We start from the raw sequence: 16,330 nt of genomic DNA on the forward strand, positions 1-16,330 counted from the left end.
TAAATTATGAAGAAGGGTGATATTAGTTCTGAAATGGTTTTTTTTCAGAACCTCCTTTTCTTCTCAGTGATGAACATGAATTTCTACTTGAGTTCCTCTGCTAATGATAGTATAATAAATATAAATAAAAATCGAAACAAAAATTAAAAAGACAATAATAAATACATTAAAAAATAAAAATAAAAAAATACCAAAAAGATCAATAATAATACATTAAATAAATAACAAATAGATCAAATTAAATAAATGAATGCTAAATTAATCAGTTAAAAATCAAATAAAAATAATAAACTAGATTAATAGAAAATAAATAAACGATAGATAAATTAATAAATATCATTTTAAAGTATTGAAAAAAATGTATAATCATATAAAATAAACTGTAGGGAGAATTTTAAGTTTATATCAAATTCACATTTGTAACTAATAAGTCATAAATATTTGGTGAAACTGATTCCACGGGGTCAACATCCATGTTGGATTTGGAACAAGACTCTTGACAACCAATCGGATTTAAATAATGTATTTTTTTTTTTTAATTTACAGTAAGGTAATAACCAAGCCAGTATAAGCACAAAATTAGTTTGAAATGACAAGGTGTAACACATTTTTCCTCAAACTGGGACCTCAAATAATAACTATACAATTACTAAGAAGCAAATAAACTTAGATTCTGTATTTTATTTGAAAAATGTACTCAACGATACAGTATAAATGTATTAAGAAAGTGAAAATAACATTTCTTACTGTCAAACCACACTGATAAAAACTACATTTTTCAAACACATATGTAATCACACCTCATTGCTCCATATGATCACATTAAAGGTTTGAAATCACCAGATATGAGGCAGATTCAAGTTTGACAAACATTTTTAGTTATTTTTGGGAAATAATTTAACAGTTTGGGTATTGCTCACAATTTGGTCCATGAAAAATGTAATGTAAAAAAAATAAAATAAGGCAAAAAAACAAACACGTGATACTTTAATATAAGCAAGCATATCGTTACCATAGTATTAGTAACCCATGAAAAAAAAAAATCACTCGTGACTAGGAACAGCACAAAATCCCTGCAAAGTATTTTAGAAACAGGTTTCATTAAATGTGGGTTTTGCAAACATTAAAGGTACTTCAAAAATTTGCATAGTCATTTAAAGGCCTCACAAAGAACACATTATGGGTCTAAAATAATTCATGCATGACCGCACATATCATATAGGAATGATGATGATTAATCTTACCACAAAAGAAAACTATAAATGCATAGAAAAACATGACACACAACAATAAACCACTTTTTCATGTTGGCAAAAAAGCTGAATCATATTATATTTACATAAATCAACAGCTCTTAATGTAAATGCCCCTCCTTCTACACAGTTTTAATCTAAAAGAGCAAATTTAAGGCTGAAAAAGCTGCAACATCTGTGCCAATATCATACAAGTGCATAAATTCAAAAGGTTTTTCGCAAAAGTAGAGCTTCTGTTTTTATGCTTATGATGAAATGTTGCATAAAACTTCTTACCCTGATCAATGCATGGGTATGTACGAGTCAAAAGCCATGAGCATAGTGCAGAACAAGTGCAGGAAAATGTGCAAACTTTAAAGACAAGGCTTGGTCTGCGTTAACAATATGTGTAATAAGTTGAATAACGCTGGCATTGCAAACATTCACTGGCTCACACACTTCAGACGTATGAAATCCACATCAGTGCCATTAGGAAGTGTGTGCCGTGTCATTTACACTAAACCTGGCGTACCACAAATCCTTCCAAGTGCTCTGAAAATAAAGCGAGTGTGTTCTCGGTTTATCGCCCTGCTTTACCTCTCTTCAACCGTTTATGACAGGTTTGTTCTTTCACCGCACGTGTGTTCAGGTCCGGTGAGGATCATCCGGCTCTAGAGGTCGTCACTTCTTGCCGCTTGATCCATTGATTGATTTGTTTTTTCTTCTCCTCGATGAACTGGAATTTCTACTTGAGCTTCTCTCTGCTAATGAAAGTAATAAATTAATAAATAACAAATAGATAAATAATAATAAATTAAATTAAATAAAATAAATAAAAATAAATAAACAAATAGATAAATAATAATAAATTAAAATTAAATCAAAATAAATAAAAATATAAAACAATTTAATATAAAACAATTAATTTATTATTATTTATCTATTTGTTTATTTAAGTCATTATTTATTTATCTATTTTTATCTATTTTTTTATTTTCATTAAATGTATTATTGATCTATTTGTTTATTTATTTTTATTTATTTGATTTAATTTATTATTATTTATCTATTTATAATAATGAATTAAATAAAATAAATAAAAATAAATAAACAAATAGATAAATAATAATAAATGAAAATAAAAAATAATAAATAGATAAAAATTAATTAATTAATTTTAAAATAAATAACAGATAAATAATAAAATAAATAACAAAAAAAACAAATAAAAAATAATTAAATTAAATAATAAAAAACTGATATATATATATATATATATATATATATATATATATATATATATATATATATATGCATGCATTTATGTATGTGTGTGTGTTATCAGTATGTTGTATGTTACCTTTGGCAGTTTCAGGAATGTGGTCATGCGGGTCAATGAAGCTGCTGTCATCACAATCTGTAATATTCTGTAAAGGTTAAGACATTTATCAGTTTATCAACATTTGATATGCAGTTAAATAAACCAAGACTTGCACTAAAACCCAGAGGGAAATTATCAGTAATGCATCATTGTGGCTCCCTCTCCCTGTGCTGGGCATTTTTCTAATGCAAATTTAGTGAAATTGTATAGAACTTCAATCTTGTTGAAGAATCCACTGATTCGGAGGATTTCGGTATCGCTCTGCATATCATGTTATGGTATTTACCTTCAGTCTCTTCCCATAATTCTGCTCGTGCCAAACCATCCCATACAGACAGAGAAGCGTAATGAAAGCCTGGAAGGTGGCAAGAGGTGTATGAGAGAAAGAACAACAAAAATGATTTCAGTTATAACAATACAAGTTATATATTATCTGCATAATAAGTGAAAAATTAGTTTCTTAGTATTTGGTTTGTCCCACTTCTTGTACATGATCAACTAATTTGCTTATTATTTCATTAGTAAAAAACCAAATAGTGAAGAATTCTAAATGCAATACAACAATTCCGTACTTTTGAATATTCTAAATATCTGAGAATAATGACAATTACTTTGTCATATTTTATGTTTCTCTTCAGGTTTTTACATCTCACATTACACATAATGGTAGGTAGAAAAAAGGATACAGATATGTAAATGTATGTAAATTTACCAGATAATACTGTACACATTTCTAACATTTTTTACTGTATAAATTGATCTTTAAACATGATTATTACAGGTGAAACTCGAAAAATTAGAATATGGTGCAAAAGTTCATTTATTTCAGTAATTCAACTTAAAAGGTGAAACTAATATATTATATAGACTCATTACATGCAAAGTGAGATATTTCAAGCCTTTATTTGTTATAATTGTGATGATTATGGCGTACAGCTTATGAAAACTTTTCACAATATTCTAATTTTGAATTTGGGGTTTTCATAAGATAAGCCATAATTATAACAAATAACGGCTTGAAATATCTCACTTTGCATGTAATGAGTCTATATAATATATTAGTTTCACCTTTTAAGTTGATTTACTGAAATAAATTAACCTTTGCACGATATTCTAATTTTTCGAGTTTTACCTGTACTGTGGCAACAATAAGATGTAATAGTCCGTGGCTTCAAAAAGTTTGAAAACCCCTGTTCTTATATGATTTAATTCAGATTTTAAATCCCAGATTTTCAGTGTGATCATAGACACTGTATATAGTTTACAGAAACACACAAAGTCCAATCTGTAAACGTTCAGTGTGTAATGTATAAACACACTGATGCACAGTCACAGTATAAGAACGTAGACAATATTAGTTAAGGATTCAATATCTGTTGAGAAACACGGCTCTAAAACAAATGTGCATTTTCAAAGATAATAATATACATCATATAATAATTAGGGCTTTCAAATGATTAATCACGATTAATCACATCCAAAATAAAAGTTTTTTTTACATAATATATGTGGGTGCACTGTGTATAATTATTTTGTATATATATAAATACACACACATGCTTGTATATTTAAGAAAAAAATATAATTTATATATAAAATATTTATATTTATATATAATATAAATGATATATAAATCTATATACAGTATATACATGAAAATATTTCTTAAATATATACAAGCATGTGTGTGTATTTATATATATAAAATAATTATACACAATGCACCCACATATATTATGTAAAAAAAACTTTTATTTTGGATGTGATTAATCACGATTAATCATTTGACAGCCCTAATAATAATCAATTTATTTGTTATTGTATATATAAATGATTATAAATAAAAGAAAAAACACTCACCAAACACAAAAGCCAAAGGACAACATAGAGAACCTGTGTTTTTGAGAACAAGTCATGTCCAAATTTGATACAAGCCAGCGCCTCCAGGAAAGCAATGGCCCTATAAGGAAGAACACAATCACACACTCGTGAACGCAAACAGGTTTAAAGCACGAATACAGTGACCCCAAGAGTATTAGGACACTTAAACCGCACTGAATGTACGAAAATTAAGGCACAAATTGGCATGCCAGCAAATAAATACAATAATATTACGATATTTTAAAGAATCTTTGAGCAAAACTGTTGTAAAGTCAATGGGGTCCAACAGCAGAGACTTCTATTGTGTGGACAAAAAAAAAAATTCACAGAAGAAAGAGTCAAGACAAACAAGTCATACAAGTTTTCAACGACATGATGATGAGTAAATGATGATTTTTAGTTTGACAACTCTATTGTCTATTAAAAGTGCCCAAATACTTTGTTTGAGTGGTATTGTATGGCTTACAGGTTTTATGAAACCATGTACACAAAACATTCAATAAAAATAAGTCAAGTCATCCTCATTTATATAGCGCTTTTAACAATGTAGATTGTTTCAAAGCAGCTTTACAGAGATAAACATAATTTAAGGTAACAGAGTTTGGTTTTATAGCGGTTTTCGAATAATCTTATTTTCCAGCTAAAGTTAGTTAGTTTTGATTGATTCACTTCCGTTGAAATTATCATTTGTTGTTAAGTTAGGGGCCGCTAAGACGACACCGTTCTCTCTAAACAGACTTTAAACTGAACCTGTGATAAACGCTGATGGCGTTCACATGCGCATTAAGAATTGAGTCTATAGTTATGTGCGTTTGATGTTTGTGCGCAAGTTTGTAATTCCCAATAAACCATGCCTAAACAAACTTGTCTTGCCGATAAATTTTGATACAGAATTTTATTTTATTTTATCACTTCGGGGTTGGTACATGTTGTGAACAAGTCAAAATGAACAAAAATAAAAATACTTTGTGTTTAAGGCAGAATTGAAACCTCTATAATTTCATTTTAGACTTGTAGGATTTAACACAACAGTGAGGTTTGTTAACTCTAGTCACCAGACTATGTAGGAATAATCTGGCAGACCTGGAGAAAATGCATCCATTGTTAAGAATCGAATGGGAAAAGAAAGATTGTCTGGTAAACAAGACGTAAATCAGCTGATTCTCACAAAACCGGCTGTGGTAAAGATGGAAGTGAATATTTATTAAACCTAAACCCTATATCTATACCAGTTTAAATCAAAAATCTGTTCCCAATTAAACAGACAGAATAATTACATGACACAGACTTCATCTATTTCACCCAAAACTGTAAACTCTGTCATGTCGATCCAAACCTGTATAACTTTCTTTCATCTGTTTAAACTGTATATTGTCCAGCTAAACTAACTTTAGCTGGACAATAACTTTATCATAATGCTGTTGTAAAGCCTAAACGATCTGTTACGTTATTTTATATTATCACATTAAAGCTGCTTTGAAACAATCCATACTGTTAAAAGCGCTTTATAAATGAAGGTGACTTGACTTATCCATACAATGAAAGTCAATGGGGTCCAAATCAACATTAGAGCCCACGGACAATCATTGTCAATGTAAAACACACCGAATATCTTCTATGTTCAACAGATTCTTCATTTTTGATGAACTGTCCCTTTAAGTCATCACATGTTGCTGATTGTAAGAGCCAAAACATACAAACTGGAAAAACTATAATATTAAAAATCCTTGTTTCAAAAGGTATTACATAATTTTCACATTAGATAAATAAAAATGCACTTACCCAAACACCCAACATTGTGTTCCCACTCTTTTGCACTGGGTGTCTGTTAGATATGCGTAGTATTGCCTAAATCCAAACGATAATACGAGTTAAAACGATCCATACGAGTTATTTGAGACCTCTGGCATTGAACAGTACAACGGCTGTGTGTATAAACACCTACCAAACTTCATTATCCACAATTAGTTATATTTATTCAGAATGATTATACGGATGGAAAAATCATCGTCGGATCACGCTCCACAATAAATAAATAATAATAAATAAAATAACAGGCTTTCTCATGATCCTCATTTCTTGTTTTCATCTCCTGCCTTTCCAGGAAAAGCTTTTGTTTTAGTTTAATTATTATTTGTTTAAGGACAAATTCTGAACGTTTTGCTTTTTTAAATAAAGTAAAATGCCTCACTTAAAGGGGACCGATCATCATGCTCTTTTACAAAGTGTTGATGTTGTTTTCAGGCTCTACTAGAACAGGTTTTCCTGCTTGAATGTTGATTATTCTCCATTGTTGCGGCTCCTCTCTTCCCAGTCTGTCAGTAACGCTCTGTTTACTTCCTGTCTCTTTGAAGCTCCTCCTTCTGAAAACCACACTGTGCTCTGATTGGTCGGCTGGAGCGGTGTGTTGTGATTGGTCGAGCGCTTCGAGTGTGTTTGGGAAATGTCCCGCCCCTTCCCATAACCGCCAGTTTAACACACTACTAACCAACTCAACCAGGCCCCGCCCCTTTATTCTGCGTATTAATTATTATAATGAGGAATATTGTGACGCGTTCGTTCCCGGAAGAAACTCAAGACTACAATGGAGGCGTTTCAGGAGTTCAGAAACACTGATATAGAGAATAACTAAGAGCTTTTTCATCCTCATATAGCAACATTACACCCTAAAGAAACATGGAAAACAGCATAATGGGACCCCTTTAATATTGTTTGGTGGAGTGAGAGGTGCCAGTACAGAGAAAGGACTGTTTTAAGGGATTATACTGGAACACAGATGAAGGTATTTGAACATTACCGCACTGTGGGGGCAGTGATGATCCCGATGAAGAGGATCCGGCACCAGCTGAGAGGATGAGAGGCCTGAAACACGAAGATGTGCTTCAGGAAAAACGTGTTCAACTCTGTGAGCTGTTGGAAGGGAAAAGAAAGAGGAAAAAAGTGAGCAAAACCCAAAAATGCTGAATATGTGAAAATTTACGACCGGTGCTGTTTGTTTACATCCTTCTGGATGTATTGGGCAATTTCATATTTCCCTGCATTACACCGGGTCCGAACCAGACACAACGTGACGCCGCAACACGATCAACAGCATCTTTTCAATGTTAATCAGAGTTTTTGTCCTAACCAGCTGCAACCGTGAAACTCGAAAAATTAGAATATGGTGCAAAAGTTCATTTATTTCAGTGATTCAACTTAAAAGGTGAAACTAATATATTATATAGACTCATTACATGCAAAGTGAGATATTTCAAGCCTTTATTTGTTATCATTTTGATGATTATGGCTTACAGCTTAAATTAAAAATTAGAATATTGTGAAAAGTTTTTCATAAGATAAGCCATAATCATCACAATTATAACAAATAAAGGCTTGAAATATCTTTTCAATATTTTCACAATATTCTAATTTTGAATTTGGGGTTTTCATAAAGACATAAAGATAACAAATAAAGGCTTGAAATATCTCACTTTGCATGTAATGAGTCTATATAATATATTAGTTTCACCTTTTAAGTTGATTTCCTGAAATAAATGAACTTTTGCACGATATTCTCATTTTTCGAGTTTCACCCGTATGTGACGTCATGGCAGAAATAACAACATACAAAGTATGGCAATGATAATCTCAGGTACTGATTAGTATGTGCTTTATTTAGTGTTTAAAGCATCTAATGTGAGGTTGAATATCATTTTGCGTGAACTTTACAGCTGTACTGAAAGCAACATGGATAATTCACGTTTAGACTGTGATCAAACAAGTGTGTTCTATGACGGAGATTGTTTCAGTCACCCAGTGTATATTAATAGTGATAAATGGTGTAATATTTATGAATTTGATTATGTATTTATTCATATGGTTGCGAGTGCAGTGCGCTTGCAGGGAGACTCCGCCCACACACTTTAAATATTTCTTATTAAAAGTACAAAAAATTTGCACAAAATAAATTGCACTGGCAATAGTCATCATGAAATCCTAATTATGATCAATACCCATTTTCTTTACACCGTGATTTTATTATTTAAATGCACTCAACGTTGAAAGTGGGGGAACGTTTAGAGGAAAGTTTCCCACTGGTTTGGGTCAAAGGTGGCGTTTATGCGTGACATAATATGCGTTACATTACTTTTTATGTTTTAGATCATGTGTATTGCTGAAGCATGGCACACCTGCCATATAATCATGAAGAGGTATATTCCAGCCACCCTCTGAAACGAGGATTTGGGGTCAAACCAGCGCACATACGTCCAGCTGGCGGGAGTGAACTGCATGACGGCCCGTTTCAGCTTGCCTGTGGTAGAGTGGATATCCCTGAACACACATAAAACAGAAAACACACACAACACTGCTTTAGCACAATCCTAGACATACAGGTGAAACTCGAAAAATTAGAATATCGTGCAAAAGTTCATTTATTTCAGTAAATCAACTTAAAAGGTGAAACTAATATATTATATAGACTCATTACATGCAAAGTGAGATATTTCAAGCCTTTATTTGTTATAATTATGGCTTACAGCTTATGAAAACCCCAAATTCAAAATTAGAATATTGTGAAAAGTTTTCATAAGCTGTAAGCCATAATCATCAAAATTATAACAAATTAAGGCTTGAAATATCTCACTTTGCATGTAATGAGTCTATATAATATATTAGTTTCACCTTTTATGTTGATTTCCTGAAATAAATGGACTTTTGCACGATATTCTAATTTTTCGAGTTTCACCTGTATGCACACCCTGGATCGCCTGATACAACAAGAATTTAGTGCAAAAACAGGATCTGGAGATAACACAGATAGCTAATCTCTATATCTGAGCACAATGCAATCATGGAGAGTATTAATGTGTGTGAGTGTGTAACTACTGCTACTGTAATAATTATTCTCACAAGCTTATGAAAACATTAATGTTTAAAGTCCCCCTGTGGTGAAAACCAAGCTTTTAGTGTTGTTTATGTGTCTATGTGGTGTTTTTAATATGCTGTAAGTCAAACCATGTGTAAATTCATAAGTCGACAGCATTGCTGAGTATTTTCTCAGTGAACCAAAGACAGTCTCAAAAACACGGTTTGAAATCGCTGGTGTTTCTGACGTCACAAACGACCTTGTAACCAATCAGATCAACGTGTGATCGTCAACCAGTGGATCTCTGAGCTGAGGGAGTGAGTGGAGGCGGGGCTCATTTGCATATTCATAGAACCGCGTATACTAAATTAGGCAAGGGTGTCGAGTTACATTCAAGATATTTTAAGGCATAAAGATTTTTTTCAAGGAATTTTTTTATTTAAATGTCATTTTGTTGATCAAAGATGAGTTTTAAGGGATAAAATGATTGACTACAGGGGGACTTTAAGTGAATTTGTCATTTCTGCAACACTAGTGGCAGCAAATGGAGATATATATATAAGCCTATTACAAGTGTTGGTTTCAGACACAGATTAATGGTAAAAAGAGCTTACTTGATACTGGCCCAGTGGTAGGTACGCATCTCTAAAAAGTGACACACAGTCATACCAAGACAAATGCCTCCTCCATTGCACAAAAGGATGTCAAGAATGACTTGATCCCACCAGCACTCTGCAAAGTTTGGCAGGAGGTGCATGAAGAACAACTGAATGAGGAAGAAAGATAGAGAAGAGAGACACATAAAGCAACACTATTGTTGACGATCACACGTCGATCTGATTGGTTACAAGGTCGTTTGTGAAGTCAGAAACACCAGCGATTTCAAACTGGGTTTTTGAGACTGTCTTTGGTTTTATTAAGTGGATTCTTAGACAAAGAGCTCTTTGTCATACTTCCTTTACAGTAATTCTTGCAGATTACCAAATCGGAGTTATGAGGAAGTTGCATAATGAGTACTTAGTTTCAAAGGTATTCGCTTGGGAAAGACACACACCCACTCATGGCGTCAAATCAAAAATCATATCCTAAAAAAGCCTTTATAGATAGAATAAATAATATTCCACTTTTATTCAGCAAGCATGCATTAAATTAACCTAAAGTGTTATAATGTTACAAAAGATTCCATTTTTATAACTTTTTTATGCATTTAAAGAAAATGCATCATGGTTTCCACACAAATATTAAGCAGCACAACTGTTTTTCAACACTGATAATATTCATAAATGTTTCTTGAGCATCAGATCATCATATTAGAGTGATTTCTGAAGGATCATGTGACACTGAAGACTGGAGTAATGATGCTGAAAATTCAGCTTTGATCACAGGAATAAATTACACTTTACTATATATTCACATAGAAACAGTTATTTTAAATTGTCATAATATTTAACAATATTACTTTTTTTATTATTAAATAAATGCAGATAGCTTAAAGGGGTGATGAACTGAGAAATCAAATTTTCCTTGAGCTTTTTACATCTAAGAGGTCATCAAATTATAAGAATATCCTGTAAGTTTCAGAACTGAAAACGTCCTTGTTAGTCCAATAAAAGCTTTTATTGACACCAGGCTCAGCAAACGACTCGTTTTTCAAAGTGGGGAACTATGACGACAAAGAGGATAAAACACCACCCCCGCAGAAGAAGATCAACGCCTACTTCAACACGGCCGCTGTAGCCCCGCCCACCGATTCGCGCATTACACCAAACTCATTATAATATGCAAAACTGTTATCCACTCACAGCAGTGGGCGTTTACTTCCAAGTCTTCAATGCGAGACGCCCATAAAAACCGAGCGTTTTTGAGCTAGGCTCAAAACTAGGGTAGAAAATAGCCTATTACTTATTCATTTTGATGTTTTTGAATGTAAAAACCAAGCGAACGTCGTAAGTTGACCTCAGACAACAATATAAAACAATTTAAAAAGCCAGTTCATGACCCCTTTAAGAGACTTCTCTCAAAAACATGAAGCATTACCTCTGTGAGCTCCCACGTGATGCTGATGGTCCAGCAGAGACCGTAGCTGCGGATGAGCAGAGCTTTCATCGCCCAACCCCAGAAATGACTGAAGGCAAAGATGTCAAAGTGACTCATGATGCGCTCCCACGTGATGTTGTGACAGTTTATCGCATACTCCTGTAAAAAAAAAATGGGATTAAAATATATAAATAAGTCAAATGCATGTACAGTAAAGGTCCATGCACACCGAGTCTGAAATTCTCATCCGAAGTTTTCGCACGTTAAAAAATAAATAGGACCTCACGTTGTGTCAATCACGTTTACACACTGCCTGCGAAACTTCAATCCGTCATGGGAAAAAAAACGAATCGGGTTCGACTTTCGGCGTTTTTCGCATCCGTAGTGAGCATTTCCTTCAACATTTAGAAAGACGGGGGGGGAGAAAGAAAGAAAGAAAGAAAGAAAGAAAGAAAGAAAGAAAGAAAGAAAGAAAGAAAGAAAGAAAGAAAGAAAGAAAGAAAGAAAGAAAGAAAGAAAGAAAGAAAGAAAAAGAAAAAAAGAAAAAGAAAGAAAGAAAGAGAAAGAAAGAAAAAAAGAAAAATAAAGAAAGAAAGAAAGAAAGAAAGAAAGAAAGAAAGAAAGAAAGAAAGAAAGAAAAAGAAAAAAAGAAAAAGAAAGAAAGAAAGAGAAAGAAAGAAAAAAAGAAAAATAAAGAAAGAAAGAAAGAAAGAAAGAAAGAAAGAAAGAAAGAAAGAAAGAAAGAAAGAAAGAAAGAAAGAAAGAAAGAAAAAAATAAAGAAAAAAATAAAAAGAAAGAAAGAAAGAAAGAAAAAGAACGAAAGAAAAAAAAGAAAGAGAAAGAAAAAAATAAAGAAAAAAATAAAAAGAAAGAAAGAAAGAAAATAAAGAAAAAAATAAAAAGAACGAAAGAAAGAAAGAAAGAAAGAAAGAAAGAAAGAAAGAAAGAAAAAAAGAAAAAGAAAGAAAAAAAAGAAAGAGAAAGAAAAAAGAAAGAAAGAAAGAAAGAGAAAGAAAAAGAAAAAAAAGAAAGAGAAAGAAAGAAAGAGTAAACAATAGAACAGTACAATACAGTAGAACAATACATCCTGTTCTGGAGCTAGTCTAGTTTTACATAATCATTGATTGTTTACATTCCAGTACTCAATCCATTTCTTCCAATATTTTAGAAATAAGTCCTTTTTAAGTCTCAAAATAAAAGCCATTTCTTCCATATTATATATTTCTTTAACAATTTCTATCCATTCTCCAAGTAAGGGGGGGGGGGGGGGGGGGGGCTGGCTTATACCAATGCCTAATACTCTTCTTACATGCTACACTTAATATATTAACAAGATATACATCTCCAACACTGGGTGTGTGTTTAGCATTTTCAGAGGCGTTTTAACAATTCAGAGCCACCGAATCACGAAAAACTAAAATAAAACCAAGCTGTTTTTTTCTTGGTTAAAGCTTTACCATCAGTGGAGATTTGAAAGCTGTGCACATCAGATGCAGAGAGAGTCTGATGTCAATGGACAGACAATCAAATAATCCTATAGGCTGAGCGTCCGCAGCCAGACTGAGGAAACCTCTTACAGAAAGCTTACAGAAATTAATCATGATTCACTGGATTAGAAACACACACACACACACTTAATAAGGGAGGGTTTTAAACTACACAGCTCAGACATAATCTAAGCATGACGTGAACACGATCGGCTATAGAAATTAATACGACTGTCACAGAGCCATAGACAAAGATGATATTATGCCGGAAATCACAGATTATATGACACTGAACCAGGGCTATTATTGTGAACTAAAACTAAAACTATTAAAGACATTTCTGTTCATTAAAAAAAAGCTGAAAAAAAAAAATACAAACATTGGTAAAAAAAAAAAACTAACTAAAGTTAGAAATGTTGCCTTGGCACTAAAGTTGAAGCATTGACTGGAAATAAATAAAAACTAAAACGAGCTGAAACTAAAACTGAAAAAAGAATAAATTAAACCTAAATAGCAATATTTTTTTTAAACTAATAAAATGACAACACATAAAGAAATTACTCAAACTTATAAATGAAAACTAAAAATATAAAAATAATTCAAAAATAAAAACTAAAATAGCACTGCACTTAACACACTCATTTATTCATTCATTAGAGCACAACAGTCGGTTCAGGAAGTAAAAACTCCTCCATTCATTTTCAGGGAAATTGATTTTTAAGAATAACTTATAAACCTTTATGGACAGACCTACTGTGAGCGACGAGGTTGTTAATCGATGGTTTAACCTTCTGTTGAAACCATCAGTGCACACTTTTTCAACTCAGTTTTTAAAATTATCGCATTTAACTGTGGAATTTGTGATGAAAAACTACATTTCCCATGATGCTGTACAGAAATTTCTACCAATCAGGAAGTCACAACAAGCAAAACACCAAAAGTTATTTAGCTCCGCCCACTCCCATGAAGCACTGCTAATTACGCATTTGAGTCGGTTTAAAAAAAAAATTATGTATATATGCAATACACTTTAAACATATTGCTTATATAAAATCACCAATTTTAAATTAGTAGTTTTATATTTCTCCATTGTTTTCAATTCGATCAGATTTAGTTCTTTCCCTCACTAAAATACGTTAATAATCTTGTGCCTTTTTATTTCTGTCTGATTTTTAAATACTTTTTTTGCTTCAAATCAGTAGTTTGTAGCTGATTGGTCAGGTTCATGGCTTATAATGCTTTTTTAAAATCCCTATGGGGAAAATGAATGGAAAAAACACTTGCGGAACCAATGCAGCTGACTCTATTTGACTTCCTTAGGCTAAATGTTCAATAATTATAATTATGAATCACAGCAAGAGTCTCTGTTTATCTTGTTATGTAAATAGAGTTAGTAAAAAAAAAAAAAAAAATGAGACTCCAATGAAAGCCAAGGATCCACAGGTGGAAAATAATGATTGACTAATGCATCTTAACAAGATAAAAGATGGTAGAAACACAGTGAGAGAAGCTCAGGTGATCTTTGTGAATGAATAATAGTTGCCCAGAGTTTTGTTATTGTTGACATAAAAACAATATGATGAAATATTTGTCATATAGCCTAATCTCACCATGATATCTGCTTCCCGTGTGGCGTAACGTAGATTGGGATCCAGCCAATACAACAGCGTCTTCACCTGATCCAGGTTCAGGAAGATGAGGAACACCAGGAAGAGGAAGTAAAGCACACTGAGACCTGACGAAAGCATCATAGATCAAGACCCTGGAGGTTAAACCAACAGAGCTGCGTATAAGTGAACACAAAAGAAAAGACTCACCAAAAACCATGCGCCATATCGCAGGATGTGGTCTTGTGAAAGGACCTAAAAAACGAGGGAAAAGCAGCCATCAAATATGTTGTTGTTCCTATTTTTAAATAAATGCTTGTGCTTTCATTGGATATTCAGCTTTAATTCAGATATTTGTGTTTGTGTTGCATTCAAGAAATAAATTCAAATGGGTTTTAAAAGATATGAGAGCAAGTAAATAAAGATTTTTTTCCCTTTAATGAAAGCACTCAAACAGTGTTATTTGTTAAAGCAAACGGAGAATGACTGTACCGTTGGGGAATGTAAGAATACTGATAACAAGAAAGAAAGAGACGACCAGCAGGAGACCCACATGCAGGTTATTATCAGGATAACCATCATCCCTGTCACAATAAAAACATGAGGTGCAGATAACATATCAGAGACATGATGATGACGTCATGAAAATGTCACCTTTCACAATGTCACCAGACTTACTGGCGTGGCAAATGAATGGAGAATGACATAGATCATCAGTGTTATAATCACTGAGATACAAGTGGTTCATTCCATGTCATTTTTGTTCAGGTGAAAGAAATACATAAATGAAGAAGAAAGCCAAAATATTAAATGTCATCATGGATGTATGTTTACAGAGTATTTCACCGTTTTGTAGAGGAGGGTCAAAAAAACTATTTTCACCTGAGATTTGGAGCCAAATTACAGGGGGGTAAAAATGACTATAGAAAGATGTAAGCAACATTATTTTATTTTTACACAGAGATTGGTGGGTCTATTAGTTAAATATGTTGACTTTATCAATCTTTGTTGTGTTATATGTCAACAGTGACGGTTCAAAAAATGGGAAAAAAGCACTTCTAGTGTTTTTTGCCCCAGGTTTGCATGCCTGTAACTCAAGAAGTATTAAAGATATCTTAATATCCTTTTCAGATTCTGGTTCTTAACAAACTTTTCTTTTGGTATCTCCATTTTAAAGGCTCTATATGGTTCAAGCCAAGAGATATGGAGATCTTAACACGGCTCCATGAGTAAATTGTACACACATTTTTTTAGTGGTCAAAAATCAAATATTGGCTCCAAATCTCATGTGAAAATTGTCATTTTGACCCCCCTCTCCAAAATAGTGGATTACTCAGTAAATATCCAGCAATAACATTTAATATTTTGGCTTTCATCACTACTTATATATGTCTTTCTTCAGAAAAATATATGTACAGAATAAAAAATTTGGTTGATTTGACATAATATTTTGATTAAAAATACCCTTCAGTTTTGAGTCAACACTGTTACTCAAGTCGCATAAATAAACTCATATGAATTGTAATTTTGAAGTGTTTAAAAATAAGGCAGTTGTTACAAACTGAGCTCTGGCAACATGGTAACAAACATCATCATACGCTTTAAACCGCTGAAATGATGCTGTCAGTCACGTGACACCTCGTTACTCACCTCGTAAACGCAAAGTACATTATGCTGACGACGGTGAACGTCAGTAAAGTAATGGTGTGCGGTTTGTAGAAGAAGTCAAGGGTGATATCCTCCACTTGTTGCTCGTTAATCATCCGAAAGTGAAGTTTATAATTCGCGTCATCTTTACTGAGCATCCTGGACCCCTGACTGAGCGCCATGGCGAGTCTCATCCAAACTGAGTCTGAAG

General features: G+C 32.8%; 1 protein-coding gene across 1 annotated transcript; it reads right to left on the reverse strand.

Annotated features, from left to right (window-relative positions):
- Window positions 1-1,661: 1,661 nt before the first annotated feature.
- Window positions 1,662-16,330, reverse strand: ptdss1b (phosphatidylserine synthase 1b). Its single transcript, XM_056241358.1, has 13 exons — window positions 16,123-16,330; window positions 14,965-15,056; window positions 14,683-14,727; window positions 14,476-14,600; window positions 11,378-11,536; window positions 9,955-10,106; window positions 8,664-8,805; window positions 7,292-7,404; window positions 6,277-6,342; window positions 4,474-4,573; window positions 2,900-2,968; window positions 2,593-2,659; window positions 1,662-1,993 (listed from the first exon to the last, which is right to left on the reverse strand). The coding sequence occupies exons 1-13, from the start codon at window positions 16,311-16,313 to the stop codon at window positions 1,914-1,916; spliced, it is 1,401 nt and encodes a 466-aa protein (XP_056097333.1). The 5' UTR covers window positions 16,314-16,330; the 3' UTR covers window positions 1,662-1,913.

The sequence above is a fragment of the Rhinichthys klamathensis genome, unplaced genomic scaffold (genome assembly GCF_029890125.1).
Source record: "Rhinichthys klamathensis goyatoka isolate OS25496 unplaced genomic scaffold, OSU_Roscu_1.1 h1tg000637l_1, whole genome shotgun sequence".
NCBI classification, from domain to species: Eukaryota; Metazoa; Chordata; class Actinopteri; order Cypriniformes; family Leuciscidae; genus Rhinichthys; species Rhinichthys klamathensis.